The sequence below is a fragment of the Myiozetetes cayanensis genome, unplaced genomic scaffold (assembly GCF_022539395.1).
Source record: "Myiozetetes cayanensis isolate MyiCay16 unplaced genomic scaffold, myiCay2020 scf5-8, whole genome shotgun sequence".
Lineage (NCBI taxonomy): Eukaryota > Metazoa > Chordata > Aves > Passeriformes > Tyrannidae > Myiozetetes > Myiozetetes cayanensis.
Genome location: NW_026087742.1, coordinates 771,364 through 791,251, shown reverse-complemented (window position 1 = coordinate 791,251; position 19,888 = coordinate 771,364). Strand labels below are relative to the sequence as shown.

The 19,888-nt window shown below is 50.7% G+C and overlaps 1 protein-coding gene across 3 annotated transcripts in view; it reads right to left on the bottom strand.

Annotated features, from left to right (window-relative positions):
- The window catches only part of MAP6 (microtubule associated protein 6), a 31,182-nt gene extending 11,294 nt beyond the window's left edge, over nt 1–19,888 (bottom strand). For 2 of the 3 annotated variants that reach the window (XM_050333480.1, XM_050333479.1), the window contains exons 1-2: nt 19,073–19,888; nt 1,160–1,373 (exon numbers count right to left, since the gene is read on the bottom strand). In XM_050333480.1, the coding sequence (XP_050189437.1) occupies nt 1,160–1,373; nt 19,073–19,782 (924 nt within the window). In that variant the 5' untranslated portion in view covers nt 19,783–19,888. The remainder of the gene's footprint in view (nt 1–1,159; nt 1,374–19,072) is intronic. The other variant, XR_007631030.1, reaches the window with a different exon arrangement.

Below are 19,888 nucleotides of genomic sequence, written 5' to 3'. Positions count from 1 at the left end.
CAGAGTCCTCACAGATCCAAGTGCTCCTGAACTCTGGGAAGGACTAATGGTCCTGGGTTTAAAACTCCTTTCAAATGCAGATCTACCACTGCTCCTGGAAACCAAGGCTGGGAGACATTTCAGCTCAGGCCCTTCCCTGCATATGCCCTGGATCTGATCAAAGCCAGAAGTGGGTATTGTCACAACCAGAGCAGCGCTCTGAATTAACTGCAGATGAAGATCTGGCTCTTACCATGCTGTTCCCAGGAAAAACAGTAACGTGGAGTTCCTATAGTTTTAGGGGGAGAAATGGAAAGCTGCCTAGGTAATCATGTGGGAAATGACAACACAAAACCCTCTTCATCTGGGCCCTGCCCTCACTCCTCAGTTTGACATAGGGCACTACTGTCTCCAAAGTGCATCAAGCTTTCTAGAGACCTTACAATTATAGGATTGTTTGGGTTAAAAGAGTCCCTAAAGACCATCTATTTGCAACCCCATGCCATGGGCAGGGACACCTTCCACTATCCCAAATTGCTCCAAGTCCCATCCAACCTGCTCTTGGATACTTCCAGGGATCCAGGGGCAGACACAGCTTCTCTGGGCAACCTGTGCCAGGGCCTCCCACCCTCACAGCCAACAATTCCTTACCAATATCCCATCTATCCCTGTCCTCTGGCAGTGGAAAGCCATTCCCCCTTGTCCCCAGTCCCTCTCCAGCTCTCCTGGAGCCCCTTTAGGCCCTGCAAGGGACTCTCAGGTCTCCCTGGAGCCTTCTCTTCTCCAGGTGAGCACTCCCAGCTCTCCCAGCCTGGCTCCAGAGCAGAGGGGTTCCAGCCCTGGGAGCATCTCCAGGGCCTCCTCTGGACTCTCTCCAGCAGCTCCAGGTCCTTGTGCTGTTGTTCCCCAGGGCTGGAGCAGCTCTGCCCCCACTGAAGGGGCCAGAGGGGCAAATCCCCCTTTCCCTGCTGCCCACGCTGTGGGACCAGCCCAGGGCACGGGGTGGGGTTTCTGGGCCGCCAGAGCACAAGGACAGGACATGTTTAGTTTTCCCTTCACCACCAGCTCCAAGGTGGATCCCCAGCTGGTCAGAAGGAAGGGGACTGAAGGCAGCAGAGTCCAGCCCTGCCCTGTGGGTTGGACGTGTCCCTCCCCGGGTCCCTCCCTCCGCATTCCTCACCTTGGGAGGTTCTTTGTAGGGCTCGCTGTAGAGGGTGCGTATCCTCCTGCGCTCCAGGTATTTGTTGTCAGCTGGAGAAGGCTTGCTGGTTTCCCCCTTGAACTGGGCGCTGTAACTGGTTTCGTGGATCATTTTCTCCTCTGGTGGTTTGTACTGGGGCTTGGCTCGTATCGCTTTCACGGGCTTCACGTCTATCCAGGGCCGGAACTCGTTCCTGCGGATCCAGAGGAAACAGGTTCAGGGATCCAACAGGAGAGCAACGAATGGAATCCCACGTTGCTCAACGAGCTCTGTGAGGGAGGGATTTTTGCCTCTGGCCAGCCAGGTTTACATGGAAACAGGCTCATTTTTTTACCCCATCCAAACCCCCTTTGACAAATAATTCACATGAAACGTGATCTATTAATATCAGGCAGCCCAGGGAACCCCTCAGCCACACCTGTAAGGAGACAATTGTGTGATTCCACACCAAACTGTGCACAACAGTTCAGTTCATTCCAGACTAACAGACAAATCATTGGGATAAACAGGTAAATAATCAAGATAAAGCTGTCTTAGATGTAAACTCAAGCAGAGCAGGAAATGCACAGTCTATAAGGTGAAGCTCTTTATTAGCTCATAGTGAATTCTTGAGTTACAGGAAAAAAATAACCCCATCTTTCACTTGTTTTGGACAGTGTCAACCTTTTAGAGGAAGAAAACCCAATCATGCCTGAAAGATTTTTAACATCTCCTGGACATGTTCCACAGCCTCCTTCTCTTCTTTTTTCTAGTTCTTCCCAGCACAGCACCAACATCTGCTCGGTTTTGAAGCAAACCCTTTTTATTTTCTCTCTAAAAATCAATATTCATCTGAGAATGGGGATGGAGAGACCCACATGTGTTGGTACCTTCCTGGGGTTGTGCTCAGACATAGTCCAAGGCAGTGTTTAGATCCTGAAAACTCCAGTGCAAGCCAAGAGTTATCCCAACAGTGGTGATACAAGCCCTCTGCAGAGGGGGGAGTTTTCCTTGGAAAACACACAGCTGTGGAATGGTTTGGGTCGAGACGGACCTTAAAGGTCTTTTCACTCCAACCCCTTTTCATTTTCTTGCCTTAATTTCAGGGCTTCTGAGGCAATGGGATCTCTGAGCTGCAGACCCTGCCCCTCTTGCCCTGTTCCACATTTTTGGGCTGTGTTACTCATTTTCAACCTGGATTATGAGGGGAATGAACTCTGTGTGAGGGTACTGCCAGTCAATCCCTTCCCATAATAGCTCTGAACATCTTAATCAGCTTCAACCAAATTTGACAAATGGGCATGGAGTTATTCAGCTTTCCCTTTTACGAAGATAAAGCAGCTGGACCGAGTCCAGGGGCTCAGGAAAGCTTCAGTTTGGGCATGCACACATCACCAGAGGATGCTTAGGCAGGGCTGCAGGGCTGCAGAAGGTCATCTAGTGCCCTCAGGGACTGGGAATACACGATCCCTTCATGTGCAGGACCTGGGCAGCTCCCTGCCTGCTCAGTCCTACATTTCTCATTCACACAATCCCTCTGAAAAATGGAAAAACCCCATTTCTCTTCCAAGGTAACTGCTGCCTGCAGGATGAGCTCAGTGCCTCTCTGGGCTCTGTTCATGGACTAGATCTCTGCTGACGGGAATGCAAACATGGAGCACACGTGAGACACTCACAAACACAGCCCTGAAAGTAGGTATTGCCATCTCTGAGCCACATCCCAGCTCCAACTCGCCATCCTTAGTGTTGCTTCTACCTACATCTACTTTTTATTGTGCCTGTATTTCTGAATTTCCCTCCCTCTTTACTCTTCAGCCCTTCCTGGGCCTGGATAACACTGATACTGCCAAAGGTCCGGGGATAATCCCTGTTTGAGGGATGCTGTTCCACTGCACTGAATGAGCAACACATGAATTGAAGGCTTTTCCATTTGAAAAAAAAGACATTCAGTTCCCATTTGAAGACATTCCCAACTGAAGACTTTCCCATTCAGTGAATATCATCCATTTGTCACAGGTATTTCTCTGCAGTCCATTGTTAAAATATCCCTCCTGCGTGAAGAGTTTTGAGAGAAAGGAGAAAGAAACATGCTTAAAGAGGTAGATTAAAGATGTGAATATATGACTGACAAACTGCTCTCCAGAGCTTGCAGAGGAGCAGGAGGAGGACACAGTCTCAAACCATTTACTACAGCTACACCAGGATATTTATGTCACTCAGAGGTGTTGTGTTATAAATTTAAATACTCCTTATATGCAGCAAAGAAGTGAGGGGGAAATTAGCAGCTTAAAAAGTTAATTATTTTATTTTTTTTCTGTATTCTGGGAATAGTAAAAATAACTGCTCTCTAAGGTACAGTTGCTCCTGTAACACTAAAACTAACTCTGGTTTGGAGAGAGATCCTGAAGTTGAGAGAATTCCCTCATTACTGCTTAACATCCCAAGGCCAATTTGTGGGGAAGGTGCCCAGAGGTGACAAATTCCTTCTTCAACCTGAAACAATCCCTGAAAACATTATTTTCCCCCTGTTTTCAGAACAACAGGTCACGGTGGTGCCTGGAGCACTGCAGAATTCTGCACACACACAAATTAGCTCTCAGAGTGTCCCAGGAGTGTGCCAGACCCCATCCTGACAGAGCTCAGCTCCCAGCTCACCTAACCCAGCAGGGATGAGCCACGGAGCAGCTCCAGGCTGGATGTGTCCAACAGGCACAGCTCAGGCCAGCTCTGCAGTTCTTTATCTGAGGGACTGTCCCTGCTCTTCGTTCTGCTGAGGAGGATTTGAAGAACTGCTGTCTTGGCATCCAACAGTGGTCACCACACTGCTCCACCCACCCCAGTTATTTCATTTTAATTGCATTTCCCCCTGGCTGGGGATTGCTGGAGGCAGGTGAAGGTGACCTGAACACACTCTTCCAGCCCAGCCAGGGGACACTGGGGCTGAGCTGAGCTCCAAGCTGCCTCTGGAGATGCTCATCCCGACCCGTGTAGGCACGGATTGCCTTCATCTACTGAGCCAAGAGGGGGAAGGAAGGGGAGGACAGGGCCAGGCTTAACCACTTCAAGGCTCCCACCTCCTTTGAAGGGCTTTAAAGAGAGGCTGTGTTTGTTCAGCATCAGCACAGGGTGTTCAGGGTGTTCTGCTGACAGCAGCTCCACTGGCACTGGGCCAGCCCAATTCCCCTGTCCCAGTGTACACGTGCAAAATAATGAATGGTGCAGAACCAGGGACACCAGGAACTTCAGGCTGGAGTCCTGCACAGCAGGGGTATTTCCAGCTTAACCTGGAAAACCACAGCTCACTGAAAAAAAGAAAAATATTCAGATTTTTCACTAGGAAAAAAAAAAATGATTCTTTACAAAGTGTTAGGCCTGAAATGTTTAATTAATTCTAAAGTGGAAAGTTGGAGTTTTTTTCATTTTTTTTAACTCTTTCCCCTCCCAGTTTTTTTTCCTTATTCTGCTCAGGACAACACAGAGGGACTATGAATCCTCTTACGAAGCAGAACACCAAAATGCTTCACTGGGAGGATTTCAGAACATCACGTTTCTCTTTAATGTTCCTCTATCAAAACAGCAATGAAAAAACTAAGTAAAAAGTTTGTCTGGGATTTTCAAATTATTTTGCCTTTCTGGAATACAGTATCATTTGCTCCTAAATATCCTCCAACTCCCTTATTTCCCCTCTTAATGCAGGGAAAGAGATGTTCAGTGACATGAAATAGTGGGAAACCCAAAATCAATGGTAATGGTTGGTTGAACTCTGGAACTCAATGCCAAAGGAGGACACTGAACTCCAGTAAATAATGAGGTTTAATTAAGTCATGGCTGTTTAGCTGGATATTGAGAGTATTCAGAGTTATCTTCAGCATTTAACTGCTCTCTAAAAACCATGGGCCAAAGCAGCAGTTATTCCATGCTGAAGGAATCTCCTCCAGACTCCCTCTGGCTGTGATCAACCACGGGACTGTCGGCAAATCCTGTTCAGAAAGGACTGCCCAGGTGAGGGGCGGGCCCGTGTTTGATCCCAAAGCTGTTCTCTTTCTAATGTGAACAGCAAACATTCCATTTGGACTCCACACAGGCTGTGCATCCTCCTGCAAACACAGGTGGTTTTAAGGACAGGCCTCATCAGTGGTTACTGCTCTGCAAGAGCCAAACCCCGACTCCCAACCCACTTCCAGCAGGAAAGGAACTGAGGTCCCTGATCCCATTTTCCACCCCCATTGATTAAAAAATCAATTCCAACCATCTCCCGCTGTCACTGGCCTTGCCAACACACCAGATCTGCCCCCTGCAAGTGCCAGAACTGCCCTGCCCCTGCCCGTGCACCCAGTGCCCTGTCCCCAGCTCCCACGGGGATGTTTAATGACAGCTTTATCCTCTGCTGCCTGGGCTATTCTCTTGTGCACAATAATTTACTGTAAGGTTGCACTGACGCTGTCAATGGTATAAAGAAGCTCCTGGTGCCCAAGATCATTTTTTTCCCCAAAAACATTAATAATCAACCTCTAAGACATGCACACACCCACACAAATATATATATATAGATATATTTACAGACATGTACACAGAGCAAGTCAGTCTGGATGAGCCCATATCTAATTGTGCACCAAAACAAAGTGATCTATATTAATGCAGGAATTGGAAACTTGGACAATGGACAATGGAGTGAGTGTGAGCAGGATGGAGAGGGGTCAGAACATCCCTGGGTAGGGCCCACCAAGCACAGAACTGGCATAGAAGAGGACCAAAGTGCTGAGCCCTCAAGAAGGTGACTTTGGCACTGGCTGAAGGAGGTTGTGAGCAAGATACCAAGATTAATGTCCTGAAAAGGATGAAGTCAAGTCATTTGGCAGAGCAGAACCATGCTGTGAGCCATTTATAAAAGCTGCTTCAGTCAGCAGCCCACAAATCATGGATATTGCACTGCCTGAGGGCCGTGGAGCATGGAGTTCCAGGGAGGAAGAATTACTGCCCAGGCTGTCGTGTCTGAAACGTCACAAACACGGGAGTGAAGGTGATGCTGAACACCGAGAGGGCCAAGGAGTGAGGGAGAAAAGGAGTTGTGGGCGAGGAAACCCAAGAGTAACAGCCCTGCCACTGCTCATGTCTCAGCGTGGAGAAAGAGGAGAGGTCAGGAGCATCCATGAGGAGTAACAGGATGGAGAGGCCCACGTATGATAGGGGAGGGTGAGATAAATCCCCACACCCAGATGAAGTGGCCAGCCCATGCCAAGCTCCCAGGGTGATACAGCCTGACACTTCTGTGCTCGCCTGCAGAAACAGCCCAGCTGGAAATGTCACGTTCACCCCTGGAAAATGGGTCAGGATCAGGTCAGAGCTCTGCCAACATCCCATTTAACAGCCTGAGTGTCTCTTCTCCAGTGGGCAACATCTCAACCCCTCAGTCCTGCAAAAGGGCAGATGAGTGTGAAATTTGCCACGAGGTTCAACACACAGAGCAGCTCCAGAGCGGGGATGCTCTGACACAGCAGCATCTTTATTGACAGGGCACTGCAGCACCATTAGGATTGGGAACAGCATTGCCACAGGCAGAGAAGGATGGGCTGCAGGAACCTGAGCAGCGTGAGGAGAGCCAAAGTGCTCCTCTGAGAGTTTGCTGGGCCAAAGAGCATCCTGGATCTGCCTCCATTTGCAAGACAACACGTGCAACTGCACGGAAATATGGAGCCTGGATTAAGTAGGTTCATCCATTAGGGCCCCATGGATAAAAACCCTTGAGAGGAAACCTTCACATTAGGAAAAGTGGAAGAAACTGCAGACTTAACACAGCACTGGAAATTCTTCTCTTTAAGTGTGAAGATTTTTTTTAGTGCAGTTCCTGGGGAGTGCAACGAACTCATTCAAATATCCAGCTGGATACAGGGAAACCAGGAGCTGCCTGGCCCTGCCCATCCCCATGCAAAGGGCACAATGAATCAATGACTCTTTTAAGATGGAAAAGTCCTCCAGGATCATCAAGTCCAATTGTTCCTCCAGCACTGCCAAGGCCACCACTGACCCCTGTCCCCAAGTGCCACATCCACACAGCTTTTAAATCCCTCCAGGGATGGGAATTCCACTGCCCTGGGCAGCTGTGCCAGGGCTGGACGATCCTTGACTAGTGGCCTCCTGAGCCTTTGGCTCCAGTGAGATTCTTGGTGGGGAGATGTTTTTCAGCACCTCATTCCAAGTGTCTGAAGACACAGAGAGGAGATGAATTGAAAATGCTTTATCTCAGTTCAGCTCGGGTCATGGTTTGTGGGGATAAATACAAATGAAATCATAAACAAATCATAATACTAATAAAATACGTATATACTATAGAAAGCATGAACACATATACAAAATACAAAAATACTATATAAAATGCATGATAATAAAAAACATTGGTGCAGATATTTTTCGCAAGAACTCCTCTGGCAGAAACTCCTTGGATCCACCCGCTGGATCCAGCAGGACGAATATTTCACAGCAAAGGGTTCTGCAGCTTGAGGAGCTGCATTTCCACTGTGTCCACAAGTCAGGGACAGGGAGATGTGCTGCACATCCCACAGGCAGTGTGACAACAACACAGCCTTCGATACTGCAACCACAGATGTGGATTAACCCACGTTTGGTCCGATCACCCACCCCTGCCATGCCCATGTGTCTTTGTGTTTGAGCTCGTCCCATTTCTTTACAAAATTTTACAGAAATATTGTGAACCTAAGGTACTTTTAGCACAAAAAGTCCCAAGCCAGTCACTTGGACTGAATTCTCTTTGCCATTTTACGTTTTCCTGTGCGATGCACCCCGCTGAACTTTTCTGCAGCTGAAGTTAAGAGGTTTTAATTCTTTTTAACTGGGGAAACCATAACGGAGCTGGGTGGGAACTAAGTAGATGAAGGAAGAGAGCTGAGGATTGAGCAAAGATCTTCAGATAAAGGATTACTGAGCTCAGAGAACGCAATGAAAGGCTGAGTCGGATTTCCCCTCCCATCTTTACCCTTAATGCTGTGCTACTGCAAAATCTAGTTATACAATTGATTTGTACTGCAGACAGGAAGGTGCAGAGCTCCTTGCACGGCATATGTGGAATCACTGGAAAGGAAACACAAGAAAATTCCCTTGAAATTGCCCTGGGTGCTGTGGGGAAGGTTGTTCTAACAGAGTGAAAGGCTGGGACAAGGTGGAACAGCTTTGAACTAAAAGAAGGGATGTTTAGATTGGATATTGGGAAGGAATTCTGAGGGTGATGAGGCCCTGGCACAGGCTGCCCAGAGAGAGGGAACTGGGAGGTGGGAAAGCTTCCTTGGGAAGAGGAAAAAGCTTAAGATGGCCACGAATCTTTTTAGGAAGCCATAAAACACAGCACCACAAGTCAGCGGGGCTGTGTGGGGGTAACAGGGAGCAGAATCAGGACCATTAAAGTCCATCCCTTTCAACAGTGTCACACTCAATCCACGCCACTTCCAGTTAACCCATCTTTCTTTAGAAGCTCTCCCTGCCAGAGGGAGGCACAAAATTATATGAACTGCAGGAAATTAGAAAAATTGGTGAAGGAAATGCTCTCTGTTTTCCCACCTCAAGCCTGGGAAACCACCAGCACCACTTTTACACCAGTAATGTTCTGGTGGGGAGGAACCACTCACTCTGGCTCCCCAACAACTGGGTTAGTCCCATGGCACCAAAATGGTAAATACTGGGGCCATCAAAGCTGTCTCAGGGGAGTCTGGGGCAGCAGAAGGCACTGGAACAGATGGCTCTGCTGTGAAACCTCCTCCTAATTGGTTAAAAACAAGGACCACTATGAGTGAATGAAGCAATTTGTGGTCACTGCAGGTACCACGCTGCCCACACCACAGCCATCACGAAATAGAGGGTAAGGAGGATTCTCAGAAAGTGTTATATGGGAAATGGGGAGAAAGCATGCTCTGGAAGAAGGTTATTTTATATTTAATTGGTTGTTTTCAAGGGCTTCTCCGGTGCTTGCAAGGAGTGTAGAGCTCTGAAAGCAAAGCTCAGACCAAATGGCTTCGGTCTTTACACCAAAGGTGCTCGTGTTCAGCTGCACAGGCTGGGACAAAACCCCAGAGACACCTCAGAGACTCAAAGCCTGCTCCCATTTTGGGGAGCATCCTGCGTTGCCACGGCTTGGGAAGTTAATGGGATGTTCCCACCCAGGGATCTAATGTCCTGGAGTCTTTTGGCACCTCCAGGCCCAGCCTGGAGCATCTCCAGGATGCTGCAAATGGGCCACTTGCTTTGAGACAGAGCTGCACTGATGCTCCTGTGGCCAGAGACACCGGTCTAGAGGATGGTGCCATTGTAATGTGGCTGCAAACAGCCTTAAAAACAGGTCTGGATCACGGGAACCACTTCCCAGGAAAGATAGGACTGAATAAAAGTATCCCACCCTGCAAGCATCACCTGTCCCAGACCCACCTGCCAAACCCCAAACCCAGCTGCCAGCACACAGAAGTGGGCACAGCAATCCCTTCCCTAAAGCCCAAAAAAGCCCCCAGGCAGTAAATTTGGAGACCAAAAATCAAAAGTATCACTTTTACAAGTCCTCTGCAAAAGAACTGGAAGGAGGATTTGCTCTTACAAAGCACCTTTTTGGGCACAGCAAACATCTACAGCCTCCCCCAGCCACCTGTACCTGCTGGGTGAATAATACTTGCCTCATTTGGAAGCGAGGCCACAAATACTTCTTCCCTTGGAGCTGTTCCAAGCTTGGTGGAGAAATAAAACATGCCAGGGACCAATGTCTTAAGCAGGTAGTTAATTGAGAGAGGAGCTGATGGGAGCAGGCAGTGTTCCTGTCTCCCAGGCAGAGCGTGCAAGCCCTAAAAACACACACTCCCAGATTGATATTTATTGCAACAGACAGGGCAGAAAGGCTCAGAAAGAGCCCTCCTTCCCCTCCCATAAATAATTCACCTCCTGTGGCAGTTCATAAAATGTTTATATGAAGTAATAATTAAATACTGCATTGCAAAAAAAAACCCACAACATAAAAAATCAACCAAAAACAAACAAAAAATGAACAAAACCACAAAAAAAAAACCAAACAAAAAACCAACCAACCAAACAAAAAAAACCCCCACAAAAAACTAAGGTGCCAGCCAAGAGAAAATTCAACCCAAAGGAAGGTGGGGGAAAGGACTTGGGAGCTGTCACCTTGGGTTCTCTCTGCTGCAGCAGTTAAATGGGGTCACCCCTGGCTGTACTCAGCTCAGTTTGATCAAATCCTGATCCAGCCCCAAACAATGAGGTGTTTTCCACTGATCTCTGCAATATCCACATGGATATCCTGCCCCGAAGTCATGGACACACAGAATATTTATATTAAAAAAGCCCTCCAAGACCATCAAGTCCAACAGTTTCCCCAGCACTGCCAAGGCCACCACTAACCCAGGTCCCCAGGTGCCACATGCACACGCTTTCTGGACCCCACGTGGTGTTTTCCATCCAGGCAGGGCAGGCCCAGGGTCCCACAGACACCTCTGCTGTCAAGGGACGGTGCTTTGGATTTCCAGTCCCCGGCAGTGCAGGAATATGAGGTGGTTTGGTCTGGGCAAAGACACACAAGGTCCAACACTGGATAAGGCTCCAACAGCTGGACCCCAGCATGGGATAAAGGACCTGGAGCATGGCAGGGAGGAGAGAGGGCGGTGGGGCAATGTTTGATGGCCAGCAGACGCCATCAAGGTAATATAAATCAAACGTCCCCCCACACAACACACCCAGGCAGTTTTTATTAACATTATAATTGCTTCGTCCAACCCGTGCCCTGGGGAGCAGAAAGAAAAGCCAGCAGCGCCAAGGTCACTGCAGACAGAAAATCAATGCAGAGAATGAATGGTAATGACTTATTTCTTTTCCCCCTGGATTCAGAGAGGGGCTGTGGAGACACCCTGCTGGCACCTCCCATGCTCAGCACCCTCGGACTTGCTCCAGCAAAGCACTTAAAACACTCCTTACTTTGCACATCCCAGTCCTGCTCCTCTGGGCTGGGACAGAGCAGGTTGGAGCATCCCAACCTCAGAGATGCAAAGGCAATAACCCATTTCTACGTTCCAAAGCCATTCCACACCTTCCAGCTTCCTGCAGCAGCCACATCTGCTGCACTCCTGACCCCCCCAATGGGTGTCCTCAGGACTCTGGTCTGTGATTGCTGAAGGGCAAAACCAAAACCTGAATAAAAGAGTCTACCCGAGACTTGACTAATGTGGAACGATGACACATCCTCTCCATCCATCTCAGTACTCACTCAAAAGTATCTCTTTTTTTTTTGAGTGGTTTTGTTGTTAATTTATTACCTTTTTTTAATAAAATGACATTACTGATATGTGATTTGTGATTCCCTGCAAAATAGCTCCTGCAGCAGCATTACTGCTAATCCCCACCTCTGTGTCCTACCCTGCCCTCACCTCTCCTGAGCTGCTGCTTCTTTATTTCAGGCTGTTTCTCTGATATGTCAAGATCTCTGTGAATTCCAGTTCATGCAAAACGATTTAGCCAAGCACAGGTTGAAGGGCTCAGCACGAGTTACACGGATGAAACACAGCTCTGAGCTGGGATGGTCCCATCGCCACGTTCTGCCCTCAGAAACCTCTTCCCTGCACTAAGGTACCAGTTATAACCACGGCAGGAAAGCAGTGCTGTAAATCAAAATTGCCTGTGGGATATTTAAGGCATCCTATACCTAAAGGGGCTCTAAGAGAGCTGAAGATGGATTTTGGACAAGGAGCTGGGGGGACAGGACAAGGGGGAATGGATTCCCACTGCCAGAGGACAGGGAGAGATGGGATATTGGGAAGGGATTCTTGGCTCTGAATGGGGGGAGGCCGAGGAGACGAATTGCAACTGGTCATAAAGGAGAATCTCTCCTGAGAGGATGAAAATCCTCCGTGTACAGGGATCAGCACATTAGTTGGCAGTCCTGGAACAGGCCAGAAGGAGAATCATGGCAAATGGGGCTGGGGACAACCTCAAGAACACGTTCAATTCATGCCCATGGCAGGGGGTGGAGCTGGATGAGCTTTAAGGTCCCTTCCCACCCAAACCATTCTGTGCCTCTCTGATCCTGCTCCAAGCCTTATTCCAGTGCTGCTGTGCCACCAGAGGCTTTTACCCACCGATGGAGGCACAACCGCTGCAACCTTCAGCACCAGCCTCTCCCCTGCTCTCCGCAGGACCAGGATGATGCCGAAGGAGGGAACACGTGGTTTTCCTTGTGTCCTGCCTCCACTGGGCTGCTTGCCAACACAGCCCTCTCTGGGAATCCTCCCTGAGAGTTGCCATGGCTACTGGCTGACACAGGGACAACTCTGCTGCTTGGCTGAGGCGCTGGATGTGCAGGGTACCCGGCTGGGGGCTGTCCCCCAGCAGCCCCAGCCCAGGGGGGCTCCAATGCCCCTTTCCTTCCCCCATCTCACTCTTTCTTACCTCCATTTATATCCAAACAACAAGGGCACAAAGCGTGGTCAAAGTCCTGGTCTGCAGCCCACCAAAGTGGAAACATCAGACCATGGCAGTCAGTAATTCCCCCCCGCCCTTCAATTTTAGGAATTAATTTCACATAATCACCGTTTAATTGACAGCTGGTCCTTACACGTAGGAGGCCCAAAAGACCTTGTGGGTCAGACCTTGTGCCAGGGGAGCAGGATTGGGATGAGTGTGGAGAAGAACATCTGAAATGAGATGATCCAAGCAGCTGTTGATGCCCCATCCCTGTAAGTGTTCAAGGAAACGCTGGAGCAACCTGGTCTAGTAGAAGGTGTCCCTGCCCATGGCAGGGGGGGTTGGAATGAGATGATATTTCAGGTGCCTCCCAATCCAAACAAAAAAGAAAACAAAAAGTAAAAAAAACAAAAATTCCCCAAAACAAAAAAAAGAAACCCACTCAAGACACTAAAAAAAAAGTTGAAAATAAAATTTAAAAATATCAAAAATTAAATTAAATTTTAAAAAATAAAAATTAAAAATTAATTTTAAAAAAATTTTTTTGAAAGAAAAAGTAACAGGCTTCCAACCTTCCCAGCACCAAACCCCTTTATTTTGTAGTCTCAGCAGCCCAGCTTGCAGCCAGCTCAGTGAGCAGCAGGAGTGTCTCCCCATGCACACTGTGTGTGCAAAGTGCTGCAGGGTCCCCTCAGGTGGAGGCTCCGTGTGAGGGAAGAAAAAAAAAAGTATTAATGCAAAGAAAACTGCTCCCTTTACAATGAGCTATTAATGGAAATAAAGCAGTTATTAATAGAAAGCAAAATGTGTTTGCTGTAGAACACCTGCAATGCTGGGGTTGAGGAGGAGAGATGAGTTGGAGGTTAAAGGAGGACAGCTCAGTTTGTGTGTATGTTATTTTTTAATCTAAATAAATATATATAACATAAAATATAATATATAAGATATCATATATAAAATATATTGCTTTAAAAATTAAATAAATAACATATAAGTACAAAAATCTACATATAAATATGTAGTAAATATGTAAAAAATATAAAGGACACTGGAAGGAGACCCAGAGTACTGAGTTATAAATCAAGAGAAATAAATTCCTCTCCCCTTCTCTTTATTTACTGTTGGTGTCACAGCCTGAAGCCACCAGTGGAACTGGGATGTGCTCCTGCATCCCAGGGAATCTGGTGGTCCCACCAGACACGGCTGTGCGGGGAAGGGGAGGGGGAGAGATGTTTGACATGTCCTTTGATACGATAACTGACTTAGCAGACAAAAGAAACGTGAAAATCTACCGGGTTTCAGTACAGCATTTTTATCCAGGGCCATGTGGGAAATTATTAATTAAGCCACTGAACGCGAGCATCAGCAGAGCAGGGAGCTGGGCGAGGGGAATGATGAGTGCTGGAAGGCTGAGCTGCAGCCTGGAAGGAGGGTTAGCAGTGTTTAACATTTTTAAGGTTGACTTGGCAGGAGAAATGTAGGGCAGCACTGATGAGACCTCCTGATGACACCAGGTGGTCCAGCAGCACCAATGCGGAGCAGGATCGGGGAGGCACAGAGGAAGGCAGGCACTGACCTGGACTGCCGTGCTCAAAACGGGCTGGAAATGATCAGGACCAAACTCTAGGCTCGGTACTAACCACCAGGATCTCCTGCCGAGGGGTGGCAGCTCCAAGGGTGTGCCTGCCTACGGAGAACAGCGTGGATAAACATCCTGGTTTATCGCAGGGATCCGTGAGAGCCACAAACACGGCTCGTGAGCCTCAGCAGGAATGGGCACCTCCTCTCCAGAGGGCAACACTCTGCACCTCTGGTTACTGAACACATCTCACCCGGGAAGAGCTGGAGAGAAAAGGTTGGTACAGGGAGTAAACAGGAGACGAAAAAATATTTTGACATGCCAGCTGCAGAGCCAAAGGTTGTGGGTGCTGTACCTTGGAGACACAGAGCAGTGATGTCTGGGTTGGAGAAACAGCCAAAAAATAAAGCAGAAAGAAATAAACCCAATAAAACAGCAAACTGCAAAAGGAAAGAGAGGAAGAAGGAACGAAGGAAAGAAGGAAACCCAAAAAAACAAACTACAAGCTGCCCACTGACCCAGACTGGAAATGGGTTGCAAACCACCAGAGGTTCAGAGGGTCCCATCCAGCCCCGTGTGCCTAAGGGTCCCTGCTGAGGTGACCCAGATGAATGGGAGCAGTGGAAAAATTGCTTCAACCTGGCCTTGGACACCTCCAGGGATCCAGGGGCAGTCACAGCTTCTCTGGGCAACCTGTGCCAGGGCCTGCCCATCCTCACAGCCAGGAATTCCTTCCCAATATTCCATCCATCCCTGTGCTTTGTCCATGTGAAGCCATTCCCTGTGTCCTGTCCCTCCATGCCTTGTCCCCAGTCCCTCTCCAGCTCTCCTGGAGCCCCTTTAGGTCCTGGAAGGGGCTCTCAGGTCTCCCTGGAGCCTTCTCTTCTCCAGGAGAACCCCCCCAGCTCTCCCAGCCTGGCTCCAGAGCAGAGGGGCTCCAGCCCTGGGAGCATCTCTGGGGCCTCCTCTGGACTCTCTCCAGCAGCTCCAGGTCCTTGTGCTGTTGTTCCCAGGGCTGGAGCAGCTCTGCAGGGGGGTCTCACCTGAGGGGGCAGAGGGGCAGAATCCCCCCCTGCCCTGCTGTGGGATCAGCCCAGGGCAGGGGGGTTCTGGGTGCCACCACACATTGCTGGGTCATCCCAAGCTTCAACCTGGTGTGGTCTCGATGCATCATCCCCTTCCCTGCAATGGGATGGGCACCAGATGGTCTTGGCAGCTCCTTCCAGCCCTACATGTCCACAACTACAACGGTGGAGCCCAAAATTCCCTGCCCACGTGTATCCTGCTCCAGCCTGCCCGCGTGGACATCCCTCCCGAAATTATCTCCTCTGTATCTCCCAAAACCACACAGCCAGTCCCCAGTGCTGACTCATTCATCTCTACAGCTACTACAAATTCTCATTTGCTCCACATCTTTTGTACCTCCAGGGTCTGAGATGAATGACAGAACCTTAGCAACAGGCAATTCATTAATACCAGAGCCAGGCCAAAATTTTCCACTGAAGCTTTTATTGTTTTGTTTCCTCTGCCAGGAAAGGAAATCGGTGGGGGAGAAAAAACTAATTGCTTTGGTAAAGAGCTGGAAACCTGGTTTGTGCAATATTGCTTCTCTGGGGAAAATTCATGGCCTTGGTACTCATTTTTTGATACCTTGCAAAGGGCGTGAAGTGTTTCCTTTCCCTTTTATATCTTTTGTCTTCAGGAAATAAAGGTAACAAAAGGAGAAGAATGCAAGACAAAGAAGAAGAAGAAGGAGGAAAAAACACCCAAGAAACACCTAATTCTGGCGTTTTTCCATATTTTCCAAAAACATAAACTCATTCCTTCTCACATTTTTGCCAAATGTGCTTCTAATTGTTCCACAAACCCAGCAAATGCCACTATCTGCACATTTTGTCACCTGCTCTCTCTGGTCCCAGACCTCCAGGGTGAACTCCAGCAGGGAGGAGAGCTCTGCCCATCCCTTCCCAAGCACTGCAGAACTGAGGTCACCAGGGTCACCCCTGTGCCCAGTACAGATAAAGCCCCCGGTGATGCCACCAGATCCTCCTACAGGACGTCAGAGAACTGAACAAGAAAAGGTTCCATCCACCAGGGGGTGGCCAAATTATAACTAACGAGTAAATAAATATATAAATAGTAAAAATACCGTTAATAATACAAATAAGTAATAAACAACAGACATAAATGCTACTTATTCTGTAGGATCCCTGGGCACAGGCAGTCTCCAGCGGACACCCACTGCTGCTCTGGCCTCTCCAAAGGCTTCTGGGCCCAAACAAATCACTCATCCTTGTGGCTGGGAGGAGCCTCCATCCTCCACGGACACCAGCACCAGGCACCGCCTCTGCCCTGCACCTCTGGGCAGACCTGGCAGGAGCTCACTCTCTGTCGAGGTACACAGAGGTTAAAAGGGGGAATTGTTCCCTTTGGCTGGACTTCCCCCATGACCTTGGGCTGGCTGGTTACTCCATTCCACACCCTCAGCTATTCCTCACGTGGCAATAATGCCCAGGGGGGCAGAGGGAGCTGAAAACCCGCTCCTGGTGTGCTCTTTGGTTGCACCAAGGAATTGTTTGGCAGCCTTGGAGCATCACATTACGCTGCTGTGCAGCAGTGGCAGAGGACTGTAAGGAGATCTCCCCTGCTCTCTGCTGCTGGGGAGCAGCACGAGCCCATCCCTGCACAGGCCCAGCGAAGGCCACGGAGGACAAGCCCCATGTGAGCCACCCCTGCTCCAATCTAGTCACCAGCAGATAGTCTGGGCTGCTGGGTGGCCCCCAGGGCTGCCCAAAGAGCCTGTGGAGCCTCCATCCCTGGAGGTGTTCAAATACCCACCCAGTGTGTGAGCAGCCAGGCTCTTGGTAGTAGCAAGGATTTGGAGCATTTGGCTTTTTAAAAAGAACCCAAACAATAAACAGCGCTTAGGAGATGCCTAATTTGAAGAGAAAATGAGAACAATTAGCCACAACATCACTTATGCATTAATGAAGAGATGCTTGTGTTCCAGGGCTGAGCATCAGAGCAAAACACTCCTCCTGCAATATGCTGCAAGGAAGGAAAACACGGAATGGGAGAGCAGATGAGGACCCAAGTGGAAAGAGAAGCCCTAATGGTGTCCTGAAAGCCAAGGAGCAACAACAAGGAGAGTTGAATCCTTCTAGTTCCTCTTAGATTTAACATCCCAGCTGATCCAACCCCTTTCCTTGGGGAGGAACCCCAACCCAACTGCTGCAAGAATTTGCTGGAGCAGACTGGAGAGATGGGATGGGAAGGTGAGCAATCTTCATTTAAATATGCAAGTAAATAAGTCTAATTATCCTTGCAGCAGTGCAAGATAAGCATCACAACAACCCCCCAGCTCCAGGAGAGCTTTCTGCTTTAGCCCTTCCATCCCCAGCACAAGCCCAGCCCTTGCAAGGTGAGCAGACAAAAAGCCCAGCCTCAGATCCCAGCTGGCTACGGCAGATTAAAGGGCTGTGTCACTCCTGGAAAACCCTTCTCCTACACACTCCACCCCGGCACAACAGAGCCCCCAAAAATCTCTGGCCATTTTCTCCTGTGTCAGCCAAGCACCACCGTCACACCTGGATGCTCCCGAGCCTCCAGCACCACTCACAGCCCCAGGGAGAGCCAGAGCTGATGCTGAACGACAGCAAAAATCAAAATCTCACTGCTTACACCACCCAGGGACCAGGGACAGGAGGCGACTGCCAGCTCTGCTGTGCCACACAGTCATCGGTGGGACAGGGGAGTCAAATCCCAGCTTCAGCTCGGATCTGCGTGGATGCACCACCTGTTTGATGGCTCGGTGTCACCTCCAAACCTCCCCAAGGAGGAAGACCAATAATTGAAAGGCACAAACACCCCGGCGTTCGAGCGGCGACAGGGAGAAGCGAAAAAGGCTGCGATGACACTTTCTGTCACCACAACCCCCGTGTTTGCTCCCTGCCACCTCCACCCCGGGCTCGGCAGCGGTGGGCTCTGCCAAGGAAAGCTCTGGAAAACACAACCGCAGCAAACCCTCCTTGCAAACGTACGTGCAGGGCAGCCACCCCATCACTTTTGTTTTGCATTCCCAACACATCCACCAGCCCCTTCACCCGGAGAGGAACAACAACAGCAGCTCTCGGCGAGGAGTTTCGCGCCCCGAATCCCAAACAAGGTCTCTTGTTTGAGGTGAAATAAGGGCACCCGTTCCTGGTTGGGTGGGGGGGATCGCTGGGGGGGACACGGGGATGTGTCATCCCCGGCCGCGCTGCGTTAAACATGGCAGCATCCAGGGCTGCCCCACCCAAGCGGCCTGGGATGTGTGTGTGTGTGTGTCCTGCGGCCCCAGGATGCTTTGTCTCGGGGGTGCCCAGCCTGGGATGATTCCCGGGACCCTCCTGCGCGTGGGGCACCCCACCCGCGCGTGGGCCCCTTGGGATGCTGCTCCTTTGGGTTGGCTGCAGCACGACATCCAGGGATGCGCTGGGAAAGGACCAGAGGCCACTCGCACATCCCGGGGACGTGACCCCAGACGTTCCCCCTGCGGAAATCCAAGGCGGTGGGTGTCTCTGGATTTTGGGATGCGGGGGGAGGGACCACACACACACACAAAGACACTCAAACCTCCTGCCAACCCACCCGACAAAAAGCGTCCATATATTCACCACCTGCACAGCATTCTACTGCCTCATCACCGACCCCAGAGAGGGGAGGAAATTTAAGGACAATCCCCCCGGGCAGGGGATGCGCAAACCCCCCCGGAATGTTTCACAGCCTCTGTCCCAGGGCGGGATGCTCCTCCCGGGGACGTGCAAAGGGGGACCGGAGAAGGGCTGGCGAGGGGTCGGCAGGTTGGGAGGTCTGGACGGGGGGGTGGGGTGGTGTCTCACCTGTAGGACGAACTGACCCCCGCCGCCACCTCCTCCTTGATCTGCCTGTTGAGAGCATCGGCGGCCGCCCGGCCCCTGCCCGGCTCGGCCGGCTGCCCGCCCGCCTCCTCCGCCTTCTTCCGACCCTTGTCTCTCCCGTCCCCGGCCCGCACCGCTTTGGGATGCTCATCCTCCGCCTCGAGGTCTTCCTCCTTCTTCTCGGGAGCGATGTGCACCTTCCGCCGCTTCTCCTGCGCCGGTTTCTCCGGGGAAGCGCGGTCCAGGGCCAGCACGGGCGAAGGGCCCGGTTTGGGGATCCAGGGGTGGTCGCCCCGCTTGGGGATGGGCCAGGCACGGAAATCCTTCTGGTACTGCGTCTCCTTCTCGAAGGGAGTGTCCGAGGGCTGGTACTCGCTCTTGGGCTTGCAGCTCGGCTCGGGCCGCTGCACCTTCCAGGGCTTGTAGTCGTGCCGCATCACCGAGTCCGCCGGGGGCGAGGCGTGCGGGGCCGGGCCGGGCCGGGCGGCACCGGGACCCGGCTCCCCGCCCGCCGCCGCCTCCCCGCCCGGCTGGGTCTCGATGGGGGCCGCGGGGCGCGGCGGGGCCGCGGGGGGATGCTCGGTGGCCTCCGAGTACTTGGTGAAGACGAGCGGGACGGCGATGTCCGCCTTGTCCAGCTGGTTCCAGAAGCGGGCGATGCAGCAGGCGCGGGTGATGCAGGGCCACGCCATGGCGGCCCCGCAGCGGGAGCGACCGAGCCCCGCACCGCGAGCGGCACCGGCACCGCACCGGGACCGCCGGGATCCGCGCCGGGATCGGCTCCGGGATCGGCTCCGG